Genomic DNA, 22,388 nt, shown 5'->3' with positions numbered 1-22,388 from the left:
CAATGGATTTTTTTTTCAAAGTCTAACTATTAAAAAATAATTAATGTTCTTAAGGCTGTTATTCCACTCAAACCAGGTTACATTTGATACAAGGATCTTCTCCAACGAAACATTTTCGTTGTTATTGTCGTCATCGACGATTACTAATATACAATTGTACACTGCGGATTGACTTGACGAGATCTTGAAATCGACTGACTGGACGAAAATATTTCAGAATATTTTATACAATATTTTAAATAATAATGTGGCATTATATCATTCATAACGTATAAATACAAATAAAGCGATGACGATGACGATTTAAAATTTCGACAATATACGACGAAGTTTGAGGCATAGGTATATAACAATTTTCATATATCATAACGCCTCCAAATACGAATATTCGAAGATGAAATTACATTTTGCAAAATTCACTATGTATTAGGTCATAATATATTTTATTTTTATGCATATTCCAAGAATTTTAATTTTAAATGAAGTTTAGAAAAAAATTATAATATTTAACGTTGCGTGTTGTCTTTGTGTAGTAATCGGAATACTATTAATATTTTGTTTTCCGAGCATATTTTTACGATTTTAAGAATATAATACGTACACAATCCGAGTGCATAGTTTTCAATAGTTTTAAGTATACTTAATATTAATAACAAATTCACAACCTCTGAAATTTATAAAGTAATCGATAAATTTATATCGATGAAAATAAAAAAAATGGTGATAATACTATAGTAATAATACGATAATCGACAGTCGCGATGCGCAAAACGTAAACACTCTTATAAATGACAAATACGATGTGTGGAAAAATATAATACAAAATACGACGGTATACGAATGCGTGTGATCGCGTGTTGAAATTTCGCGACCCGATCGCAAAAACTGGTAATTCTAGTATTAGATACTACATTACCACGGAGATCTTGTGGACGTGCAAAATCGGTCACTGCAGAGTGTGAGTATGCGTGCAAACAAGACTTGTTTTTTCATACATTATACAAGGTGATTCTTCAAAAGCCTACTAATCGTTATCGCTCCCTCTCCCATTTTCGTATTATCGTACGGTTTTTTCGAATTTTCCAAGTAGGCATCTACACACTTATTAATTGTACAAATTCTATTTTATAATACACAGATTCCATTACACGCACACATAGATAGATCAGTGACGTATTTGAGAGAGATGCTAAAATCAATCGGTCGCCCCTCCCCACTATAGTTTTTTCACAAATAATATTTTACGTTGTTTTATATATTTTCATATTTAATAGAATAAGTACTAATTAAGTCTTAACTATTTTTTTTTATGAGAAAATACGAGTATTTGGTATGTTTTTATTTAACATATCAATCGACAATTATGTTTATCCTATAATGTGAATAAAATATTAAGAATGATCCTTTATTTGGTTATAAGCAGAGCTCGGGACTTATAGCACTTAAAATCATTAAAATAAGCGCTTAAAAAAGCACTTATAAACAATATTATTAGCACTCAAATAAGCATTTAAAAAACTTAAATTTGAGCAAAAATATTTAAAAATATATAAAAAAAAACTTTCTTTTTACATGATAAAACAGGTAGGTACTAAATTTAATTTGTAATTGTGCTAAAAATAATATAATTAAAGATTACAAAAAATATTGAAACAAAATGATTAGGAAAAGTTTCTAACTAAAAAATCAAAAAAAAAATAAACAAATCTTTTTTTTTATTTTATTTTTTTAGAACCTTTAGTTAATAACTAAACAAATCTTTATATTATAAAAAATCAAACTTCACATCCGAGACATTTTACCTTGTTGTTTATAGATTTTCGGAAAAATTTTCTGAAAAAACCATAAAAAGTAGAAAAACTGGAATAAGCATCTTTTTAAAAAATTGTTGAAAAAAGCACTTTTAAATTTCATAATTGAACGTGTTGTAACATGACATACACTTCTATAATATTCTGCTACATTTTAAGTCAATCCATAAAAATAAGCAAATGATTATCACATAATCAATGATAATCATGATGATTCCCGAGCTCTGGTTATAAGTGTTGTTACATCTACCAAACGCACTTTTCCATACTTAACATATTTTAATTCACGTGTAAAGTATTATTAATATTAATATTTTAGATATTTTAAGGCTCTATAATATAATAGAATCTATGCTAACTACTTTGAAACAAATATCCTTTATTGAAATGTGAAAAATTTTAATTTCTCTATTTTGGTAATAATTTAGTACAAAAAAATGTTTATCTTTTTAATTTTAGTTACTACTGTCCTAACATAAACTATTTTACTTAACATATTGTCCTATACTATAAACCACATCACATTAGTTTTATTTTATCTACGTTTTTAATTAATCTAATTACTTCAAATGTGCAGCTATTATCATATAATTAATAGTTCAAAAATTTTCTGAAATAAAAATGGGACAATATCATTTAACGGGTTTGGCATTACTTAATATTTATAATTCCATCCCAGTACCTATATATCTGTTGATGATTATATTGACTGATTTTCAATCATTCAATCATAAAATAGTTATATAAATGTTGGTTTGTACATTTTGTTAACCTATTACCTATGTATATATATATTAGGATCTTATTTACCATACCTCCCTCTCTACTGAGATGATCTCTCAAATAAGCAATTGATATAAATACATAATACAATAATTACATTAAAACTTAATTCATTTATTACATTTTATGATTTATAAAAATTTTAATAAGTATTTTAAGACTTATTTTTATACGACTTTAACATCTAATGATTAAATAAAATGTTGGTTTTTATAAATAACTATCACTCATAGTTCTAAATTTAATTTGAGTAGGTACTCTCATCCTTGGTATAAAATAACTCAAAAGTAGGAACTCGTTTCGAATTTCGACAGATAATAGATATGCATTTTTGGAAGTCCTGTAAATATTCCAGGTATTTGAAAACGCAGTCTAAAATATTAATTGTATACTTAATATTTATATGCGTTATAAATTTGCATAGATATCTGGTATACATACACGAAAATTTGAGAAGGAAAATAATATTTATATAGAAGAAACACAATTAAATTACAGAGAACGTTTGTGATCGGTGAATCACCCTGTACATCATTACTACTACTATTATTATTATATAACGATATCGAGCTGTACCTACTTATACGTCGGCAATGGACGGACCTTGCAATGTTCCGACGCTCCGTTATAGTTCACCGTGAAACGGCATATAAATATATAATATAATAATAAAAATGATGATTGATGATATGCCTACATAAAAAACAGTAAACCAGGGGATATTTTTTTTTTAGTTTATGTATCTAACTCGATATTCAAATTAGTAGTTTCTGAGTTTTCAATCTTTGTGTAATACACGGATCATATTATATATGAATTATGATGATTTGTAAATTATGTACTAGACTTAATTTTACATATTGAAAGTATTTGAGTAAAAGTATTCAAATATTTTTTTATTTTAAATTTGAATTATATAACGTGTTTTGAATGTTTTTACATTATTTGTTAGTTGCTATTACAATAATACACTGTAAGCGCCTACTATGTTAAATTCTGATACTTGACGAAGGCGAAGCAATGTAATCACGGCCATATAACATATACATATTAAACTTTTATTAAATTTATGATTTCAAACATATAATAATAATAAAAAAAACTTGAAAATTAGTGTCAGTGAAACTACTATGATAAATATGAGAACAAACAAATAATAACAGGTACGACTGATGACCAATTGACATATTTTATTTTTATCGTGTAATATAAATAATAAAATTATTCAATAATTATATTTTTCTTAAGAAACTTACTAATTTAAATAATTTACTCATGCAATGGCAGTAGATAGTTATAATAAGCACGTTTACGTTATTTTCTAATAAAATAGAATTGAAAAAATGAAAAAAATATTGGAAAAACATTTCAAACATTTTCGTAATATATTAGTATTTTAAGTACTTTTAATAAACGTATTCACAACAGCACTTCGTATATATAATTATAATATATACATATTGTGTGCTTCTATATATAAATACTTTATTTTATGTATGACCCTAGTTCCCTAATCTTCAAACCTGGGCTATTATAATACAGATCTAATTATCTATAACATTAATAACTCATACAGTTTAAAAACTTAGATATTGCTCGTTCCAAATTAGATTTATAATTATTTTGATACATTATAATTTCCAAAACATTCCATCTGTTTAACAAAATATAGTAATAATAGACGGTTTAGGTAGGTATTAGAATTAAGGTATCATCACAGGACACTACTTTCATGGCATGTCAAGTCCCAGTATTTGAAAATACGGTTTTCAATAATTACGTTTAAAAAATCTAAAAATCATAATTGGAATAAAATAATGAATAATTAAAGGATAGTGTAGGAGTGAACATGCTTAGTAAATCACTCTGTATTGATGCTACACACCGGTTAATTTTAACTAATTATACTGTATATTAATACAGTTGAATCGCCACAGCATTGAGACACAAAATTATTTTTTTTTATTCATCGATTAGGTATAATAATAATTAATACGTTTTCTACTGTTCCAAATTTGAACTATTATGATAAATAATATAGTACAGCATTCGTCGATCTTCATACATGAGAAGCATGATTGATAGAACATGTTCTGATCTACATAATGTGTAATATGTGTACATGACCAAAAAAAACAAACCTGTATAATATAATACGCTGCACAGATAATATTATCATATATCGTGCGTTCGTTAACAATGGTTTTGATTCGTATTAAATTGCAGCAGTTAACACGTGCGTATAATAGTAGACTAGTAGAGTAATGTTTATATAAACTATAATAGTATTATTATTGTGTATACATTATGTACTATAATAATTAAGGCATACGTATTTATAATTATAGATGTGAAAATAACTTTACAGTCTTATTTATTACATATTTACGGTTTAACTGCTGAACCAAATTCGATATAGAGATAGTTTGAACCCTGATAAGGGATTCACAAAAAAGTTGTGTATCCCCCCCCCCCCAACAAGGTAAAACTAAATATCCACATTAATGTGATTAAGAATTAACTGCCAAGATATAAAATAGGAATTCGGAAAGGGTGTTAATTTTATATTGTACGCATAATTTAAGAGAATATTTTAGAAATTAAACCGGCAAAGAGGTGAAAAAAAGTGACAAAGTTTATATTGGAAATAATATAGTTAAATATAGTCAAATTTATTAAAAACTTAATATAAATGCGCGCTTCAACACAATTAATGAAATATGTATTTTGAGGTTTTTATAAATTTAAAACCTATAGCCTAAAGGAATGAAATGGGATATAGATATTTAGTTTTTATTAAAAATGTTGATGATAAATATTTTTTATTGACTGTTTTTTATAGAAGTAAAACAAAGTGAACTGTATTCCGTTGTCGTAATCGCCAATTTCAAATTACTGCAATCGTTTTACTCATACTGTATAGTTTGTACTTACAAATTATGTGTAAAAAAAAATGGTGGGATCGCGTAATTTTTCTGACACAATTCGTTAGACTTTATATAAAATATACATGCCTAACACATCACGATCCATACAAATATGTTATGAAATATAATAATATCTACAGTAGGATTACCTCGACATAGTATTTTATTTTTCTAAAATCTAAATTATTTCACTTTATTTCTTTGTTAAAAAAACACATCTCCGGAATCTAATGTCAATTATATAAAAATAAACTGTGTTGAAAAAAGAACAGATAGGTTAGGTTTTTTGTATACCAACCAACAAAATTAAAAAAAACACATTATTTATGATTAATATATTAATATATGAATACATTAAAATTTACATGTGCCTATATTTAACTTCAGACATCATAAAACATCCTCTTCTCTCCTTTCAAATAAAAGAAATCTAACTAATAACTGTATTATAATTTATTATTTTTATGCGTTTTATATATTTTTTTATAACAAATATTTTAAAAATAGGTTCTGCGCATTATTATTTTGATCAATATTTTACAAAATAAAGCGGTTCGCATTTGCATAACTACTGTCCAATATATATATATATATATTTCATTGAATAGAAAACAAATATCTAAACCTAAACTTATTGATCAATATAAGAACCATCAAATATACTACTGATTAGTGCCTACTGCCTATGGTCTTAACCATAATTTTTTACACGCGACTAAATAATAACCATTTTAAATATGTATAATATTGTAAAGTACAAACAATTATTGTCATTTAAAATATTATGATTATGTACAGCACACTTAGATAAAGAACGAATACTTATAACATAAGTACAATCACAAAACAAAATATATACATATATATATATAATTAACTATTACTCAATGATTAAGTAGACGCGTTAATCTGTATATAGATTAAATTTACTGTCTTAAAATTACAAACACATTTAAGAAAAATATTTACACCTACGTTAAAATGAAATAAATTTAATACAAAACATATAAATTCCATTCGAAAACCCATCATGAATACATGCAACACTACGTATATATGAATACGATTAACGTTTAGAATAAGTTATTACGAGTAATACAATATGATTTGTTTAAAAATGATAAATAAATTATAATGTGTTAATCATGATGTGTATAAAATATTAAAATGTAATTACTAGCCATCAATGGGAGACTGGCATTCTTGAGGCCCGAGTACCAATCGTTTACATGAGAAAAAATGTATTTAATTAATTATTCGATGTGTTAGAAATATGTTTAATGAATATAATAGCACAGCGAGTAAACCTAAAATGATAAAAAAATACCTTTTTTATTTTCCTTTATTAAATACTATAATATTATCACAGATTCATAATGTACAACGCGTCTATTAAAAATATATAACTGACTCTTCATACAGATAATAATTTAATTAATTAAAATAACTATTTTTTAATTCAATACCAGCAACAGAATAAAATAATTTTCTAAATATAATTTTAAAATATTTTCAAGAAACAAAAATGTTTTAATAATTTTCTCAGTAATATTTTCTATAAAATGACTTAAAATTTTTCATTTTTATCAAATTATATTTTAAAATGATCTTAATGAAACACAAATGTCCATGTGAATACATTATTTTATTATGTCAAAAAACATTTAATGACTACTAGCATTTTAAAATTAAATTTCTGTATCTATAGATATTTCTAAAATTATACAAAATATAATACTAATAGCCAATCGATATAATTATTTTAGGTATTTACAAAATACTAACACAGCGTTAAATAACATCATTCATATTGCAATAAATAATAACTGCTTCTATACTGCATATTATGTAGTTAGAAAATACTACAGTAGTAACTATATATTATTATAATTATTTATTAATAATATTCATTAATTAAGTATAGATACATCAATTTTAGATGCATGATATCAAATTGTCAACACAAATACCAACATTTCAGACCCAGGTGAGGTCAACGCTGTGAGTAGCGATCTCAGCATCCCATGCCTGTCAGCCACGAGCCACAATATACAATGAACATATAGTTTAAGATATCGTAAGTAGATATTTTTAATCTAAAATAAACCCTTTATCGACAGAATGTCAGACAGCAATTGCCTCGCGATTCTCGCATCGTTATAAAATTACGAGTATCTGCGCAGTACTACGATATTGTACAGTTGTAGTATTAAATTTTTAAGTGATAAAGTCAATCATCGCATTTTAAAAACGGTTCTAAGTGGTACTCCTCGATGTTAAAACCAGCACTCGTCGACATTTCTTTAACGCTTTTCATCGAAGTAGTTTTTCCTATATAAAGAAACTAAGTACTCAGGAAAATGGAAACATTTTCTGTTTTGAGAATACCAACTATAGTTAAAATTTCTTTGCTACATAAAACTTTCAGATCACTTCTTTCGTACGTGCATAGGAAATAAAACAATCATCGTAAAATCTTGCCATACGTTCCTTACTTCACGCAAAATCTCAAACACAAAATAACAAATACTGAGAATATTTTTTTTTTAAAAACAACAAATGTTAATATTAAATGACATCTTCATTGTCTTCTTTAATTTAAAATGATTGATTATATTTTAAACAGTTGTTTATATCATGTTTATCTAGGCTACTGGCTAATAAATATAAGACAACCAAAATTATTCTATATTTCTATAATTTTCAACCACGATACATTAACATATCAATGATACGCGTTGAATTATACTATACAATATAAATTACGTCATCGCGTGTTATTAATAAGAAAATATAGATAAAATGGTTATAAAAAATAATTCATTAATTTTAAAAAAATCTGATAATACTTTTCAAATACTAAGTTATAAAAATAATTGTCGATTAATCCAATAAGTTGTAATAATATGTACTTATGTAATTAAATTTTAGATTCGCTACTATAGTTCCTAGTACTTTACCATCCTGCTCGTTGGTATTCTAATTTTTCATTTTAAACATAAAAATAGATTTATAGATATCGTTTAATATGAAGTACTCTTAAAAATTAATTTATTTTATAAGAGTTACATCTTTGTATTAAGTATATTCATTTTTGTAATACCTGAAGATAATTTATTTACTAAAATGATGAAATTTATTAAATTTATAAAATCAGCTTGTGCAATATTTTTTTATTTAAAAAGTTTAATCATAATCGTTTACAGTAAAATGTATTTAAAGTAATACTCGTACTGAGATTTTGATCGACTAATAATTGAACTTTTAACTACTAAGCCATGTCTAGTAGTATATCCATCGGCCATTGCACGTCACAAAAGAATATTTTTTATATTTTTATACCATTAAAACTTAATGATTTTTTATTTTAATAAATATATTGACTACCCAAGCCCCGTTTAGAATTAATAAAATATGTTATTCAAATTGTAATTTTCGACATATTTTTTGACAATTTGTTTATATTTAATATAAAACAATACTCAATATTATCAACAATTATAAAATGCCTTTGGAAACTAAATATCAGCAGTTAAAAGTTATAGGAGTATTTTTCTATTTATTTGTTTTTATTGTAAAAATCATTAAATAAAATGAGCTTTAAAAATTAACGATCAGTGATTCATAGATTCATCAATTATATGCACCACATTTATATAGTAAATATGCATTCCTAAAACTAAAAATAATAGAAATTATTTAATTAAAGCATTATATTAAGTACCTATTTTAAATATATACATCAAAAACTTATATTACGTACATTATTAAATACATTATTAATTAGTTAAACCGAAATGAAATGTTAAAACGAATAATTTAAATAACCGTTATTAAAAAAAAATGAATAATTAAAATATTAATTAATATATTCAATGATTTATTTTCATCACAGCGCAAATCATTTCAAGAAATCCTAGGTCATTATAATAACCCGTGTTTCATACTTTCATAGCATAATTATTAATTAGGTACATATAATTTTTCACTAGTTAAAATTAAAGATTATCACTATCATATTAAAAACGGTACTACAATGTACATCATTGGTAGGTATACGGAGAAATAATGAATAAGTAGAACAATTGTTCAATATTTTTAATTGATAGTTCATCAGACTTAGAAATATCAAAATCTGAATCATTACTACGTTTTATGTTATTATTTATTACACCAATAGAATTAAAAAGTTTTATTAGTTAAATACTGTTAACTTAAACAATAAATTATAATATGTAACAATATTTATTTTAATAAACATTGGATATCATTTAGAGATTTTACATTTACATTTAATAGCTTCTTTTTACAAAATTATACAGATAGTGATTCCCTTTACTGGCTTTACTATAAATCATAACTAAATATTATAATAATAATAATAAAATAAAATTATTATTATTATTATTATGGTTATTTTATTATAATATCTATTATTTTAATAATGTGTTTTATTGGCTTTACAAAAGTAAAAAAATTAAATCATAGTTTAAAATATAACATAAATAATACTATGTTAGAATTATAAAATATATTTTCAAAATTTAAAGTAATACGAACGATTCAATTAGATAATGATTAATAATAAACATATAGACAGACACCTACTGCAAATTTCCAGTCTAATAATATACGACGAGTGAATAAACTAAATACGCCTAATAATTCAAATCCAATTCAAGCGTATAAAATATATTTTATAAACAACTAAATAAAACATATCTAATCAGCGAAATATGATCAATTATATGCACAGTGTTTTCCACTCTGGACAGTTAGACAATACAAATTATACGATATTTTGATAAATGTACATACTTGGCATTTAATAATGACGTTTCGGAAGTGGCATCGTCGAAAAACGTCCCATACGTATCCTTTTCACCATTTTCGTTCATCGTAGAAAAGTGTATCTTATAGGTATAGTGTAAATATTATAATATTATGGCTAAACGATTTCCGACGGTTATTCGCGTGCACCGAAATGTAAATGACTACTATTTGACAACATAATAAACGTATAAATAAAATTCACGTACAATATATAATGTTGTGATCACGAGTTAATTCGATAACACGCGAGAACTTTCGACTATGTAATAATACTATATCCACTAGTGATCGATATATACTGTTAAGTACTCGAAACACGACACAAATAATAAAACACAGATAAAACTGCAGCCGCTAAAATACACAGTAATCAGAAGTTACATTTACAATTTTACGATGAAAATGCTAGTAAATGATCTAATGATTGATCTAGAATAACGAACTCTATAACGGAAATAATTATATTATATATAATACCTATACAACACCGTCGACCTTTGTTGTAATTGTGTGCATATATGCGTCTGTGCGTGTGTGTAGATAATTGTCTATTTCAAAGGTCGATATTTAAGATATCAAAATATACAGAGCGATCACCGATCTGTAGCAGATACGACTATCTAACTTCTATCAAGTTTATTTATCACTATTTGTCCTGATGCGTAAACCTTAACGTTTATATCGTAATTTAGTTTTAGTTTATGGATGGATGTTAAATTCTAATCAATTTATACTCGAAAAATTCAAAATAATGACTGTACCTATTTATAAATTACTATTGATAAAGAAAACATTATAAAATAATAGTATTTTCAATCATTTACCTCATTTTTACAATACAAACATAATGCCTCATATAATTGCATATGCATATTTGAAAAAGTACTTTAACCAATCACGTCTCTTATTAATTATATAATATTTGTTTTAATAATAACCTGCAATCACTCATTCTAGAGTCATAATATTATTGCCGTAGATTCGTAAATTTTCTCCCTAAATATTACTACACGAATAAACCATTTTATTAAACATCAGATTAGTTTAGGATATATTAAGTTAGACAACTAGAACAATGAACAATATTATTATCACCCCGTATAATATAATTACATAAGCCAACCTACGTTTCGTCTAAAATAAAGCCGCTTCTTTAGAATTTAATTATAAAATTATATCATAACATCATTTCATAATGATGCGAAACAATATTTTCTTTCTGAGCATATACATATATATATATATATATAAATGTATTAATAATAACATTAGTTTCAAATTAATCGATGAATCATTTGTAAAATAATCAGTATAGTGGAAACTATTAATAATTATTACCAACTATAATACATAATATAATATGATGCAAATTATACAGTAAAAGAAATAATAAAACAGCATGAAAATGATTTAATATAAAGATTATTTTATGTATATTTACGTTTGTGAAACACTTGACAAACAATTAATCATTTTAGTGTTATCGTGAAATTTAAAACTTGAATAAAAATCGTAAATGAACAGAACTCAGTTTGTCGTAATGTGTATGCCAATTATTATAAACCACGTTGGTAAAATGTTATAATTTTTAATTTTAAAAATATATTGAGATATAATATATATATAAATTAACAATTTATTGAAGCACTTTATAAGCTAATTCATTCCTGAGCAATCGTTTAAATTTGTTTTAAGACACAATAAATCTTATTAACTTAAATCACATGTCGTCAAATTGTTTGTCTCCAAAATATTGAAATTTATTTTAATATTATACATTTTACTGAAAATTAGGGCAAAATGAATATTTTTCTTCTCGGGTGTATGTCAATTTTAATCAGTTTTTTTCAATTTCTTGATAGTTTACTCAAAATAAAATGAAAATTTTCCAAAATTATTGCCAATTTAGAGTACACACCACTACTTGCATTCGTTTTTAAACAACAAACGTTAAAAGAGTGTAAAAATGCAAACATCAATCAAAATGAATTAAAAAATATTGTTTTTAAAAGTCTACAAGATAGAACTAATTTAGGTATATCCAGTAGTTCATACTGTTTAGAGTATTTAGATTATAGATTTATATCTTCCAGTAACTAGTAGTTCAGCAAAAAGATTTTTTAATCTCTACGTAAAGTAGAACTTTACGTAAAACTTCAATGAAAGATACTACTATCGATGATAACTAATTAACTAATGGCTTATCCATGATGATATTCATGGAGATTACATTAAATTGCATAAATCTGAGCTAATAAGAAAATTATAAACGAGTTTAAAGTTTAGACTGCAACTTCGTAAAATTGAACTGTTATTTTAACATTATAGAGTTTTTATTTTAAATTATAATTTACATTGAAAAAAATTGTTAAGTTTGTAGTGTTTGTACCTATTACTATACTCTAACAATACTTAAAATTTTAATTTATTTACTATCCAAGTATCTAACAAGGTTGTTAATATTATTGTTGCAATTTAATAAAATAATGGGACAAAAGTATAGTAAATTAAATAAACTGCATGTGTTTCAAATTATTTTATAGGATTTCTGTTAGTTTTTTAATATGAATATAATTTTATCAAAATAAATCATAATATTAAAAAAAATTATAAATATTTTTAATGAAAAATTAATTGCTATCCTTACTAAAAAAATACATGTATTCCTTACTAACCTGATCCCTGGCATGTTACTGAAATCAAATTAAAGTATTAAAGAAACAAATAATGAATACAATCATCTATACAGCTATTTTTTTTTAATTTTACTGTTCTTATAAACCGTTTATATTTTATTGCCATAAAAAAATTAAATTATTTTAGATTGAGTCTATAAATATGAAATACTGAACATATAATTACATTAAAAATTAAACAATAAGGCGGACAATTTATGTACGCAATATATATAAATTAGATGTATTTTTAGTTGAATCACCTGAGCGAATGTGTTGAATGTAAATATGTCGGTAACTTAATAATGAAATAATTTTGATTCTGACGGTACTTATTATTTTATTCATTTTTTAGGAAATGTATGTGCCTATTTTAGCATTTATGAATTTATTTGAAAAAAGTTTATAAAAAAATTGTTACGAATTAAGACTAACTATTAAGTGATATAATAATGTAAATACTAAATTTACTTTCCATAATCTCGATAATCATTATTTAATATCTGATATCTACTTTGAAAAAATTACGATAAATTATAAAAACTTCTATAAATGAAATTAAAATAAAATACAATTTGAAAATAACATGTTCAGTATCTCTGCTATAAAGGTTATAGGATTCAATATTATTCCTTCACGTATTATTAATTTAGGTAATATAATAAATTGTTTTGTCTCCCTATTTTATTTCATAAACAATAATTTTTCCATCATGATTTATTAATGTTAAGATGTATATTACCATAAAGTGGTCTTTCCATTCCACATTCACATTATCCAATTTCCTCAAAGCCTTCACCAATATTCGACAAATACTTTACAAGTATTTACAAGCAAATTTTTAGTATTTGTAATCTTTTTATTTTATTGATTTTTTTTTGTAAATGTTTTAACTTAAAACTCATTCACATAATATGATGTACTTGATGATTATCTCGAGTAATTTTTCGTTTCGACGGTTTTTAAATTATATTTTATTGACTATTATCAACTTAAACTAAAAACCAAAATACCAATTTAATATTTAAACAAGTTATCAGCAGTCAACATAAATTTATAATGTATATTGTATAATCAAAAATATAATAATATTAAATATTATTGGTATTTTTTGTTTATAACCTCAATTGTTTACAACCATCGACAATCGAAATTTTAATCAACAATCAATAATTGGTAATTGAAATAATCAATAAATTATCGGTGATCGGAGATATCCAATAATTATTACCATATTATTAATGTTCTATAGATAATATGATCAATTTTCAACCTACAGCATGTATAGTATATACTGCAAGACTATAACTTCTAGCTATTGCGATTTTATTTCAATCGTACCAAACTACCAATTATTAATGTATATAAATGTACCTCTATTCATTTTTATCGTTACTGAGGTACTCGTGAGTCTCTGTGGGTCTTTAGTATACCATCAAACTTCAAATTACAAACTCCAACAATTTCATTTATTATTTTTAATTGATATATAACAATACATTTAATATTAATAAATATTGGGCTTTCTAATTGTTCAAATTCATTATTTTAGCATTTATGTGTTAAAATATAGACCTATCTTAATGTATTTAAATTAGGTACTTAAAATTGCTATAATAATATCAGTAAGTTTTGAAACTTTTGAAACACATGAGTACGTGACTGCAGTTTTTCGTGCATGCGACGAATGAAAAAGTAAGAACGAGTCTGTTACTTACAACAACAGTTCAATGATATATCTTTACGTACTAATGTATCTACCGTAAATTAATATCTACTGAAAAGAGTCGTCTTCTAACTACTAGTTAAACACAATTTATGAAACTACTGAAATTAGTTAGTTGGGTATTGGTTGGTTATATTTGACTACCGTTAATAATTTTAATAATCACTAAATTGTATATCAATGGTTGACTATGCTCATGACATATAATAATAATATGTAAACGTTAAGTATGCTGAGATAAAAAACAGTTAAACGGAGATATGGTTATTATGGTATAGAAGATTTTATATACTTCGCAAAGACCTACAGCCAGGATATCACTTTTTCCACTTTACTCGATTCAGTCTACGAGACCATTTAAAATGCAAATAACCGTCAACCAATTATGAATAAAAATTAAACAACACGACAGGATAGAAAAACGAGTTTATACTTTTTAAACGTTCTCAAGTCCGTAACTATAATTTGATACGCCCAATATAAATCGATCGACAGGAATAATTTAAATAGTATTAGTTCTAAATTAGTCGAAGAAAAATTATTCGAAAGCAATAGACAATTTATCTGCGGAAACACTTTTGAGTCTGAGTACCTTTTTTGTTCCAAAATTGTATATGATTTTAGAGGAAAATTCGAATGATAACAATAGTAGATTGTGACTAAAAAATGTCAAAATAAAAATAATTTATCAATGTTTTTGAATAAAATTAGGAAAAATAATGACCTTAACATTCAACGCTATTCGTTTTCAAATAATAGTACAAACGACTACTCAAGTACCTATCCAATTCATCATTTAATCGCGACTAGACATTTGCTGTTTCGAACATTTTCATTAAGTGTTTTAATCGATTTATTTTAGATTCTGAGAAGTACAATGTATAATATGTTTTTTTTACGTAAGTATATACTATATAGTGTCGAGATAAGTAGTCAATAAAATGTGTCTAGATGGTTTATGGTAGAAAATTAGATCTAGTTTATACTTCAAAGAGGTCACAGTTAAAAATCCCCAGTATTTTTTTTTCATAATCAGAAAAAAATTAAGGAAAAATTGGAATTTATGACAAAATCGATTTTACTTTTTTGGTGTAACTCGAGAACAAATAACCGTAAATATTTGAAATTTTTACAAAATGTTTATACTCGTATTTTCATTTTCTATTAACGATAAGAAATATTTGATTTTTTTTTTTTTCTATAAATGTCGTTTAAAAATTATTCACTAGGTAAAAATACTTGAAAATTTAATATAAAACTCCACATAAATTATCATTTTCAAACAAAAGCATCAAATATCTAGTCACAAAACTTTTTTTTTATATCTAAAATTTGAAAATTTATGTAAGGCTCTTTGTAAGTTTTTCAACATATATATCAAAAAAATTTTTTTAAAAAGCTAAATCAATTTTTTATAAGCATATGAAGTTTTAATTTTTATGACATTCAATATTCAACCGTAAAATAATTATTTCTTCAGAAATATATTGAAAAATTCAAATCAGTTTTTAAAAATGTTAACACATCATTTTAAGTTCATCGGAAGGATTGTCAAAAAGTATTAACAAAATATGATATATTGAGATATGCCAGCGTGGTAACTTGTGGTTGTGCATGCGGGAGCGCTCCACAGTTTCTTTTAAACTACAGTTACACACATTAATGATCACTTATTACGCATATATTTACAAGACCCACATATATGCACTTAGAAAACTGCCTATATTGAACTCCTAAAAAATTGTCTGTTTACAATCCCTATATACACAAAATTTAACTAAAAACAAAAAATATAGACTGCGCCGTTTATTTGCATACACAATCAACGTAAATGTATTTTTTTAGTCTGCACTATAGGCGTACAAATTAATAACGTCAATAAGAATATTTTTATTATATACTATAAAGAACTACATATACTATAATATATTTACTTAGATGGCTACATAATACATTAGTACCTAAATACAAATAATTTTAAATAAAACATTGCAAATTGTGTAGAACAATATAAAATAATATATTATGTAAATACCTTCTGTAATATATTAAAATGCCAACAGAGTAATTACAATTTAAAATTCCACAATGACTTATGTTGTTTTAGATTTCTAATGAATCGCAAAATATGTATTTATTACTAAAATTACAACGCGTATATTTTACTTGATTTAGTCAGTGGTCGAACTATTTAACAGTTGAAAAAAATAGTAGCAAATATAAATACAATAAACCATTAATGTTTCGTCCAGATGTCGATTCAATACTTCAATGATAACACTTAATTATTATTTATAAATGCACCTACAGTTGTTATCTTGTATATTGCATGACGTTTTGAATTACACACATGAAAACTAGTAATTTATTTTATAAATCTGTTTATCAAATTTAAATCATGATCGCTAAAGTTCTGTTAAGATAATGATCAAAATGCATAAATGCATAATGTGAAACATCTATAATATTATGGTAGTGTTCATTTTGTAAAAAACGAGTACTTAAATCATTGACAATCTACATATTAAGATGATCTACTTTCAAATACTTATATTAATTAAATAATTTCCATTTGATAACAAACACAAATTATGTTTAGCGCTATTGATCATTTTAGTATAATGCAAAGATCAACGCTTAATTATAATATCCGTTAATAGTAAATCCAATATTTTCTCTTTCATTATGCTTTATTTTAATTATTTATAAGTATCACTGTGTGCCCATGGAAGCTATGTTCAATTGCATCGAACTTTGTACAACCCATTTATTTCAATAAATATTTATTTTAAATATTTGAATCCTTTTACTATTATTTAAGTATTAAAATTACGCCACATAATCTATTGAAAAATTAATATTATAATGAAAAAAATTTTTTTTGAAACTTAAAACTAATAACCAACCTACATAATCTAATGCGATCAATAATATCATAAATATATTATTATGATTTTAAAAGCTTTATTTTTATTCTATAATAACATGAAAATTCTCATAAGTTTAAAAATGCAGATTTATATAATAAAACGCATTTTAATAAAAAAAAATGTACTGCGACTCAGCATTGTTCAACACACTTACATTGAGTAAAATAAATATTGCTTTTTAGATCAATTATTTAGCCACGTGTATAGATATATTATACTCAACTACTTAAGTACCTACCTATATGTTATTCGTATAAACGCAAAAACACATGTATATTATATTTACTGTTTACATGGTAAATTATATTTATATAATATAATAACAATAAGACATCGTGATAGGATCATAACGTCCACAAACACTTCATAGTTCATCCGGCGATAGGTACGCATCATAGGTTTCACCTTTGTGAAAAATAAAAACTAATAAATACAAAAAAGACTTACCGAAATTCGGGTCGATATCTCTCTTGATCTCTGTTCATACAACTGAAAACGCACAAATCGAACGAATGTTATTCAATTTAATGGATTAAGAATACATGTCATTACATATAATATAATATATGCATTATACATAAACATATATACAATGCATATTAATATAATAGGTAATTAATAACGACATGCGTGACGTAATGTTCTTTAAAATGAAAATACTAAACGGCGTGTACACAAATAAACAATATCAATCAACAATGCTAAATACTTTTTACTATTATAACACTTATGAGTGTGTAATTTTTACAGCGCATACGGTTAGGTTAGGTTATATTGTACGTTATTGTTCGTTATTAATGTTATTATTATTACACGATATAACGGCAGAACGTGTATGTAAAAAATCCATTGCAACAAGTACACAGATGACAAATAATTTTTTTTCTTGCATAAATACAAACGCATATATCCGTACATCTATAATACCTACATGCGTGTTGAAATCAGGGCTTGAAACCGATTGAAATAATTTCGGTTTCGGTTTCGATTTTGTATACCGGTTTTTACATATTTCGGTTTTGGTTTCAGTTTCGATTTAGATAAAATTAAAATTGAAAAAGTTAGGTTACCTAACCTTAACAATAAAAATTAAACAATACTTACCAATTTAAATAAATATATTCATTACTATTAATAAAACAATTAATAATTTTGCAAATAATGAAATGGTTATTAACATTTTAATCACGATCTCACAGGCATATTTATAATGGAATTTACGTATTTAAAATTTTAAAAACACGTAAATTAATACCGGTTTCCAATTTTTTCCGGTTAGGTTAATTATAATAAAATGGATTTCAAATTTTCGTCGTAAAACCTTCGGAATAGTGCACTATGCAATAGTTTTACATATCGTCTCTTGTAACGAATTAATTTTCAAACTACGAATATCTGTAAAACTTAAATTTGATAACTATTTTAATTTTGAACAACTATTATTTACTGTGGTAGTTCGACCTTTTACTTGCCAGTATTGGTAAACTCTAATATGTCTCCTAATATAAATTAATTACACAGGTATGCTGTCTAGTCATCGTAATAAATTAATTAACCCAGGTCCTAGCCTGGTCAAACAACGGTTTTATGACAGTTTATTGCTATGATCTAAAGCCCGTTGACATTGAATACGACAATTCCAGTTGGAGCCCCAACAGCTAACAATTTGTTCAAGGTTATTGTGACTCAATATATAATGATATATACAAGAAAACTTTTTCCGGTGTTTTCTGTGCCATTAACGAAATGTCTTATTATGCCAGAGTTGTCACTAATTTTTTTCTGTAACCTTGGAAAACTCTTAACTAATCTAAATTTAGTTGGCTGATCATACATCCAAGTTCTGTTAGATTAACATTTAACGATGTCTTTTCCACACTTATTATTGATTTGTTTTTTAGTTACCATAGAAAATTATAATTATTTCTATTCCACGCGTTTAGAATTCCTCTCCATGAAGCGACACTAATTTTCAAAAAATTGTAATTTTATATGACCAATATTTGTATCAAATTTTAAATAAGTATATTTAAAAAAAAATCAACGTACCGAATCTAATGAAAAAACATAAATGTGATGAACAATTCATTTATCGTACATATATTATGTACTCCAACGTTTTATACGTACATAACTTTATGCATTTTAAAATTATACTGTGTAGAACTACTTAGAAACATATATAAAAGTCAATTGGAGTATTTTGGTGTACATTAAACACAGATAATTGTCAATAATTTCCTTAATACAGTCAAATTTACCTCAATCTTGAATATTCAGTAACCAACTTATAATTTATTAACAATTTTTAGAAATATTTTAATTAGTTAATTTGTTGTCATTATTTTTTACCAAACTTATACCTTTACATAGATTACATTTTAACTGGACAATTTTTGTCCTTGTATCACATTAAATTTTTTTTTATAAATAATATTTTGAAATATTTTAGCTTAATAATATCATGTAACGATAAATTATACTATTCTAGGAAATACGTAGCAATAAAAATAATATAACTGAATTCCTAGAAAAAAATATTTGCATTTAAATTAAATGTTACTAATAGTAGGTGAAATGTATATGTTTTAATTTATCGAATTTTGGTATTTTGTTAAATTGGATTTATAAATACGTTTAGCTTAAGAATAAAAAAACGAAATACAATAATTTACAGCGGACCTAGTTTAAAAAATAACAATATTAAAATAGTAAAACTAAGTAAATTACTGATAACCGAAACATACAGGTTATTAGCTATACGTTTATTATTGGATATGCTGTATATATATGTGTGTGTGTGTGTGTGTATAAATTATAAATAATACGAATTTACAGGGGATTTTATTATAATGTAAAAGACCACTACGCCTTCGCCATAGAAAATTTTTAAATACATATAGTAGTTGCTCCGTCAAATAATAACTGATTTCAAATTTTCACATTTACTATACGAGATTATTTAAACTTCCAAAATATGAATCTATTTCTTCGGCCGACTTGTGTAAGTCAGGCACGATAGCCTACGATAGATACAGTAAATAGATATACCTACTACCGTAACAGTAGTATTTTTTCATTCGAATCATCGTGTACACCGTATTTTAATAGAGTATATTAGACCATTCAACCACCATAATAATAAAGACTAAACCATTATTATTATTATTTGAAAAAAAAAATTCTTTAACGTTCCATTACAAGCAATTCATATACAATTGATTAAACCTGAACATTTATAATCATTTTACAATAAGCCACAAGCGTATTTTATATTATTATCATCGTGTACCAACTGCAGTTACAGAACTTATTATATAATTTACAATGCTTTATATATTTAGTAGGTATATATACATTTATAATAAATATAATCTATACTTATTAGCCTCGACTTGTAGAATAACACATTTTCAATTAAATCGATTTTCATACGAGTTTTTAAGTAGCGTTTACACAAATTATTCAATCTCATAAATCGTTGCGCTAATCTGTTATCTTCAATCACCCGTATGGGCATTTAACAGCGGTAAGCAAACAAGACAAGACTTTGGACAGTACAGGTGGAACCTACTATTATATATAACGTTGTGCGTTAATTTAATTATTAAAACCATTAATAAATTAAAGCATTTCAATTAGTCGGTTTCGCATGCCAACACCAAATTTTACAAATGACCCGTCGCCGGCCGCAGGTTTTCCCATATACATAATATTATATGTTATGTGGTAATACCAGTTTCAGATTTATACCAAACAAGGAAATTATATAGTAATCAAAGATGATTTTGATAATTAATTAGACAAGACACTTATGAAAATAAAATGTAAATAAAATACATTTTACTTTGTTGTGAAACAAGTCTACTTTGATGCACGTAGGCATATGTAGCGAGCCGGGGGATTATTAATTGTAAAATAATCAAACATAAATTGTTATACAAGGTGGTATTCCATCAGGAATTGCGATACTCCGTCAGGAGTGTGCGTATGATGTATGTATAAATATTATCTAATATGTATATTAGTATATTATAATAAAATTTAAATACTGTTATGGTGGTTCACGTATACATTTAATATTGATACAATACGTTTATAATGTATTAGTTATAATTTTTAAATACTGCAGCAATGAAGCATCGTGTATAAATGTAATAAACTAAATAACAGTCCTTCCAAGTGAGGGATGTGTTTTAGTCTGATAACAAAATTAAAAACCAAAATTTATTTAGTCAAATAATTAATAACATTACTGACGATAAGATTTTATTAAAAACTCGATTGCATCGAGATTTCACCAAAATTGTGTATAAGTATATTTTACTTATATGCGACAGGCGTATTAAATTTTAGATGTGCCTACTATTTAATCATATTTCATACGTTATATTTTTTAACACACAGAAGATATAAAACGCTAAACAATCCCAATGCGATATATTATGTAGGTATATAGGTTCCAGTTCAAAAAATTACAAAAAACGAAAAATATACTTTTCCAGAATTTAAATTATGCAGATTTCAAAATATATTAAGCAATTATATTTGAAATAGAATGTGTCAGTAAAAATATGCCATGTTGATTTTATTAATGTGTATTTTATGACCTAATTAATCGGTAACTTAAGTCCCAGCGATTATCCTGCAAGTCATAATAACATATATCCACCCATTTACATATATTATAATATATCAACAGT

General features: G+C 25.0%; 1 protein-coding gene across 3 annotated transcripts in view; it reads right to left on the bottom strand.

Annotated features, from left to right (window-relative positions):
• The window catches only part of LOC113559847 (solute carrier family 26 member 10), a 56,283-nt gene that overhangs the window by 19,357 nt on the left and 14,538 nt on the right, over positions 1-22,388 (bottom strand). For 2 of the 3 annotated variants that reach the window (XM_026965632.1, XM_026965640.1), the window contains one exon: positions 18,133-18,174. In XM_026965632.1, coding sequence (XP_026821433.1) covers positions 18,133-18,174 — 42 coding nt within the window. Of the gene's footprint in view, positions 1-10,339; positions 10,763-18,132; positions 18,175-22,388 lie in introns of those variants that run through there. The other variant, XM_026965625.1, reaches the window with a different exon arrangement.

This window comes from Rhopalosiphum maidis, chromosome 4, assembly GCF_003676215.2.
Source record: "Rhopalosiphum maidis isolate BTI-1 chromosome 4, ASM367621v3, whole genome shotgun sequence".
Lineage (NCBI taxonomy): Eukaryota > Metazoa > Arthropoda > Insecta > Hemiptera > Aphididae > Rhopalosiphum > Rhopalosiphum maidis.
Note: the sequence above shows the minus strand (reverse complement) of the source record. Positions and strands in the feature narration are given on the sequence as shown.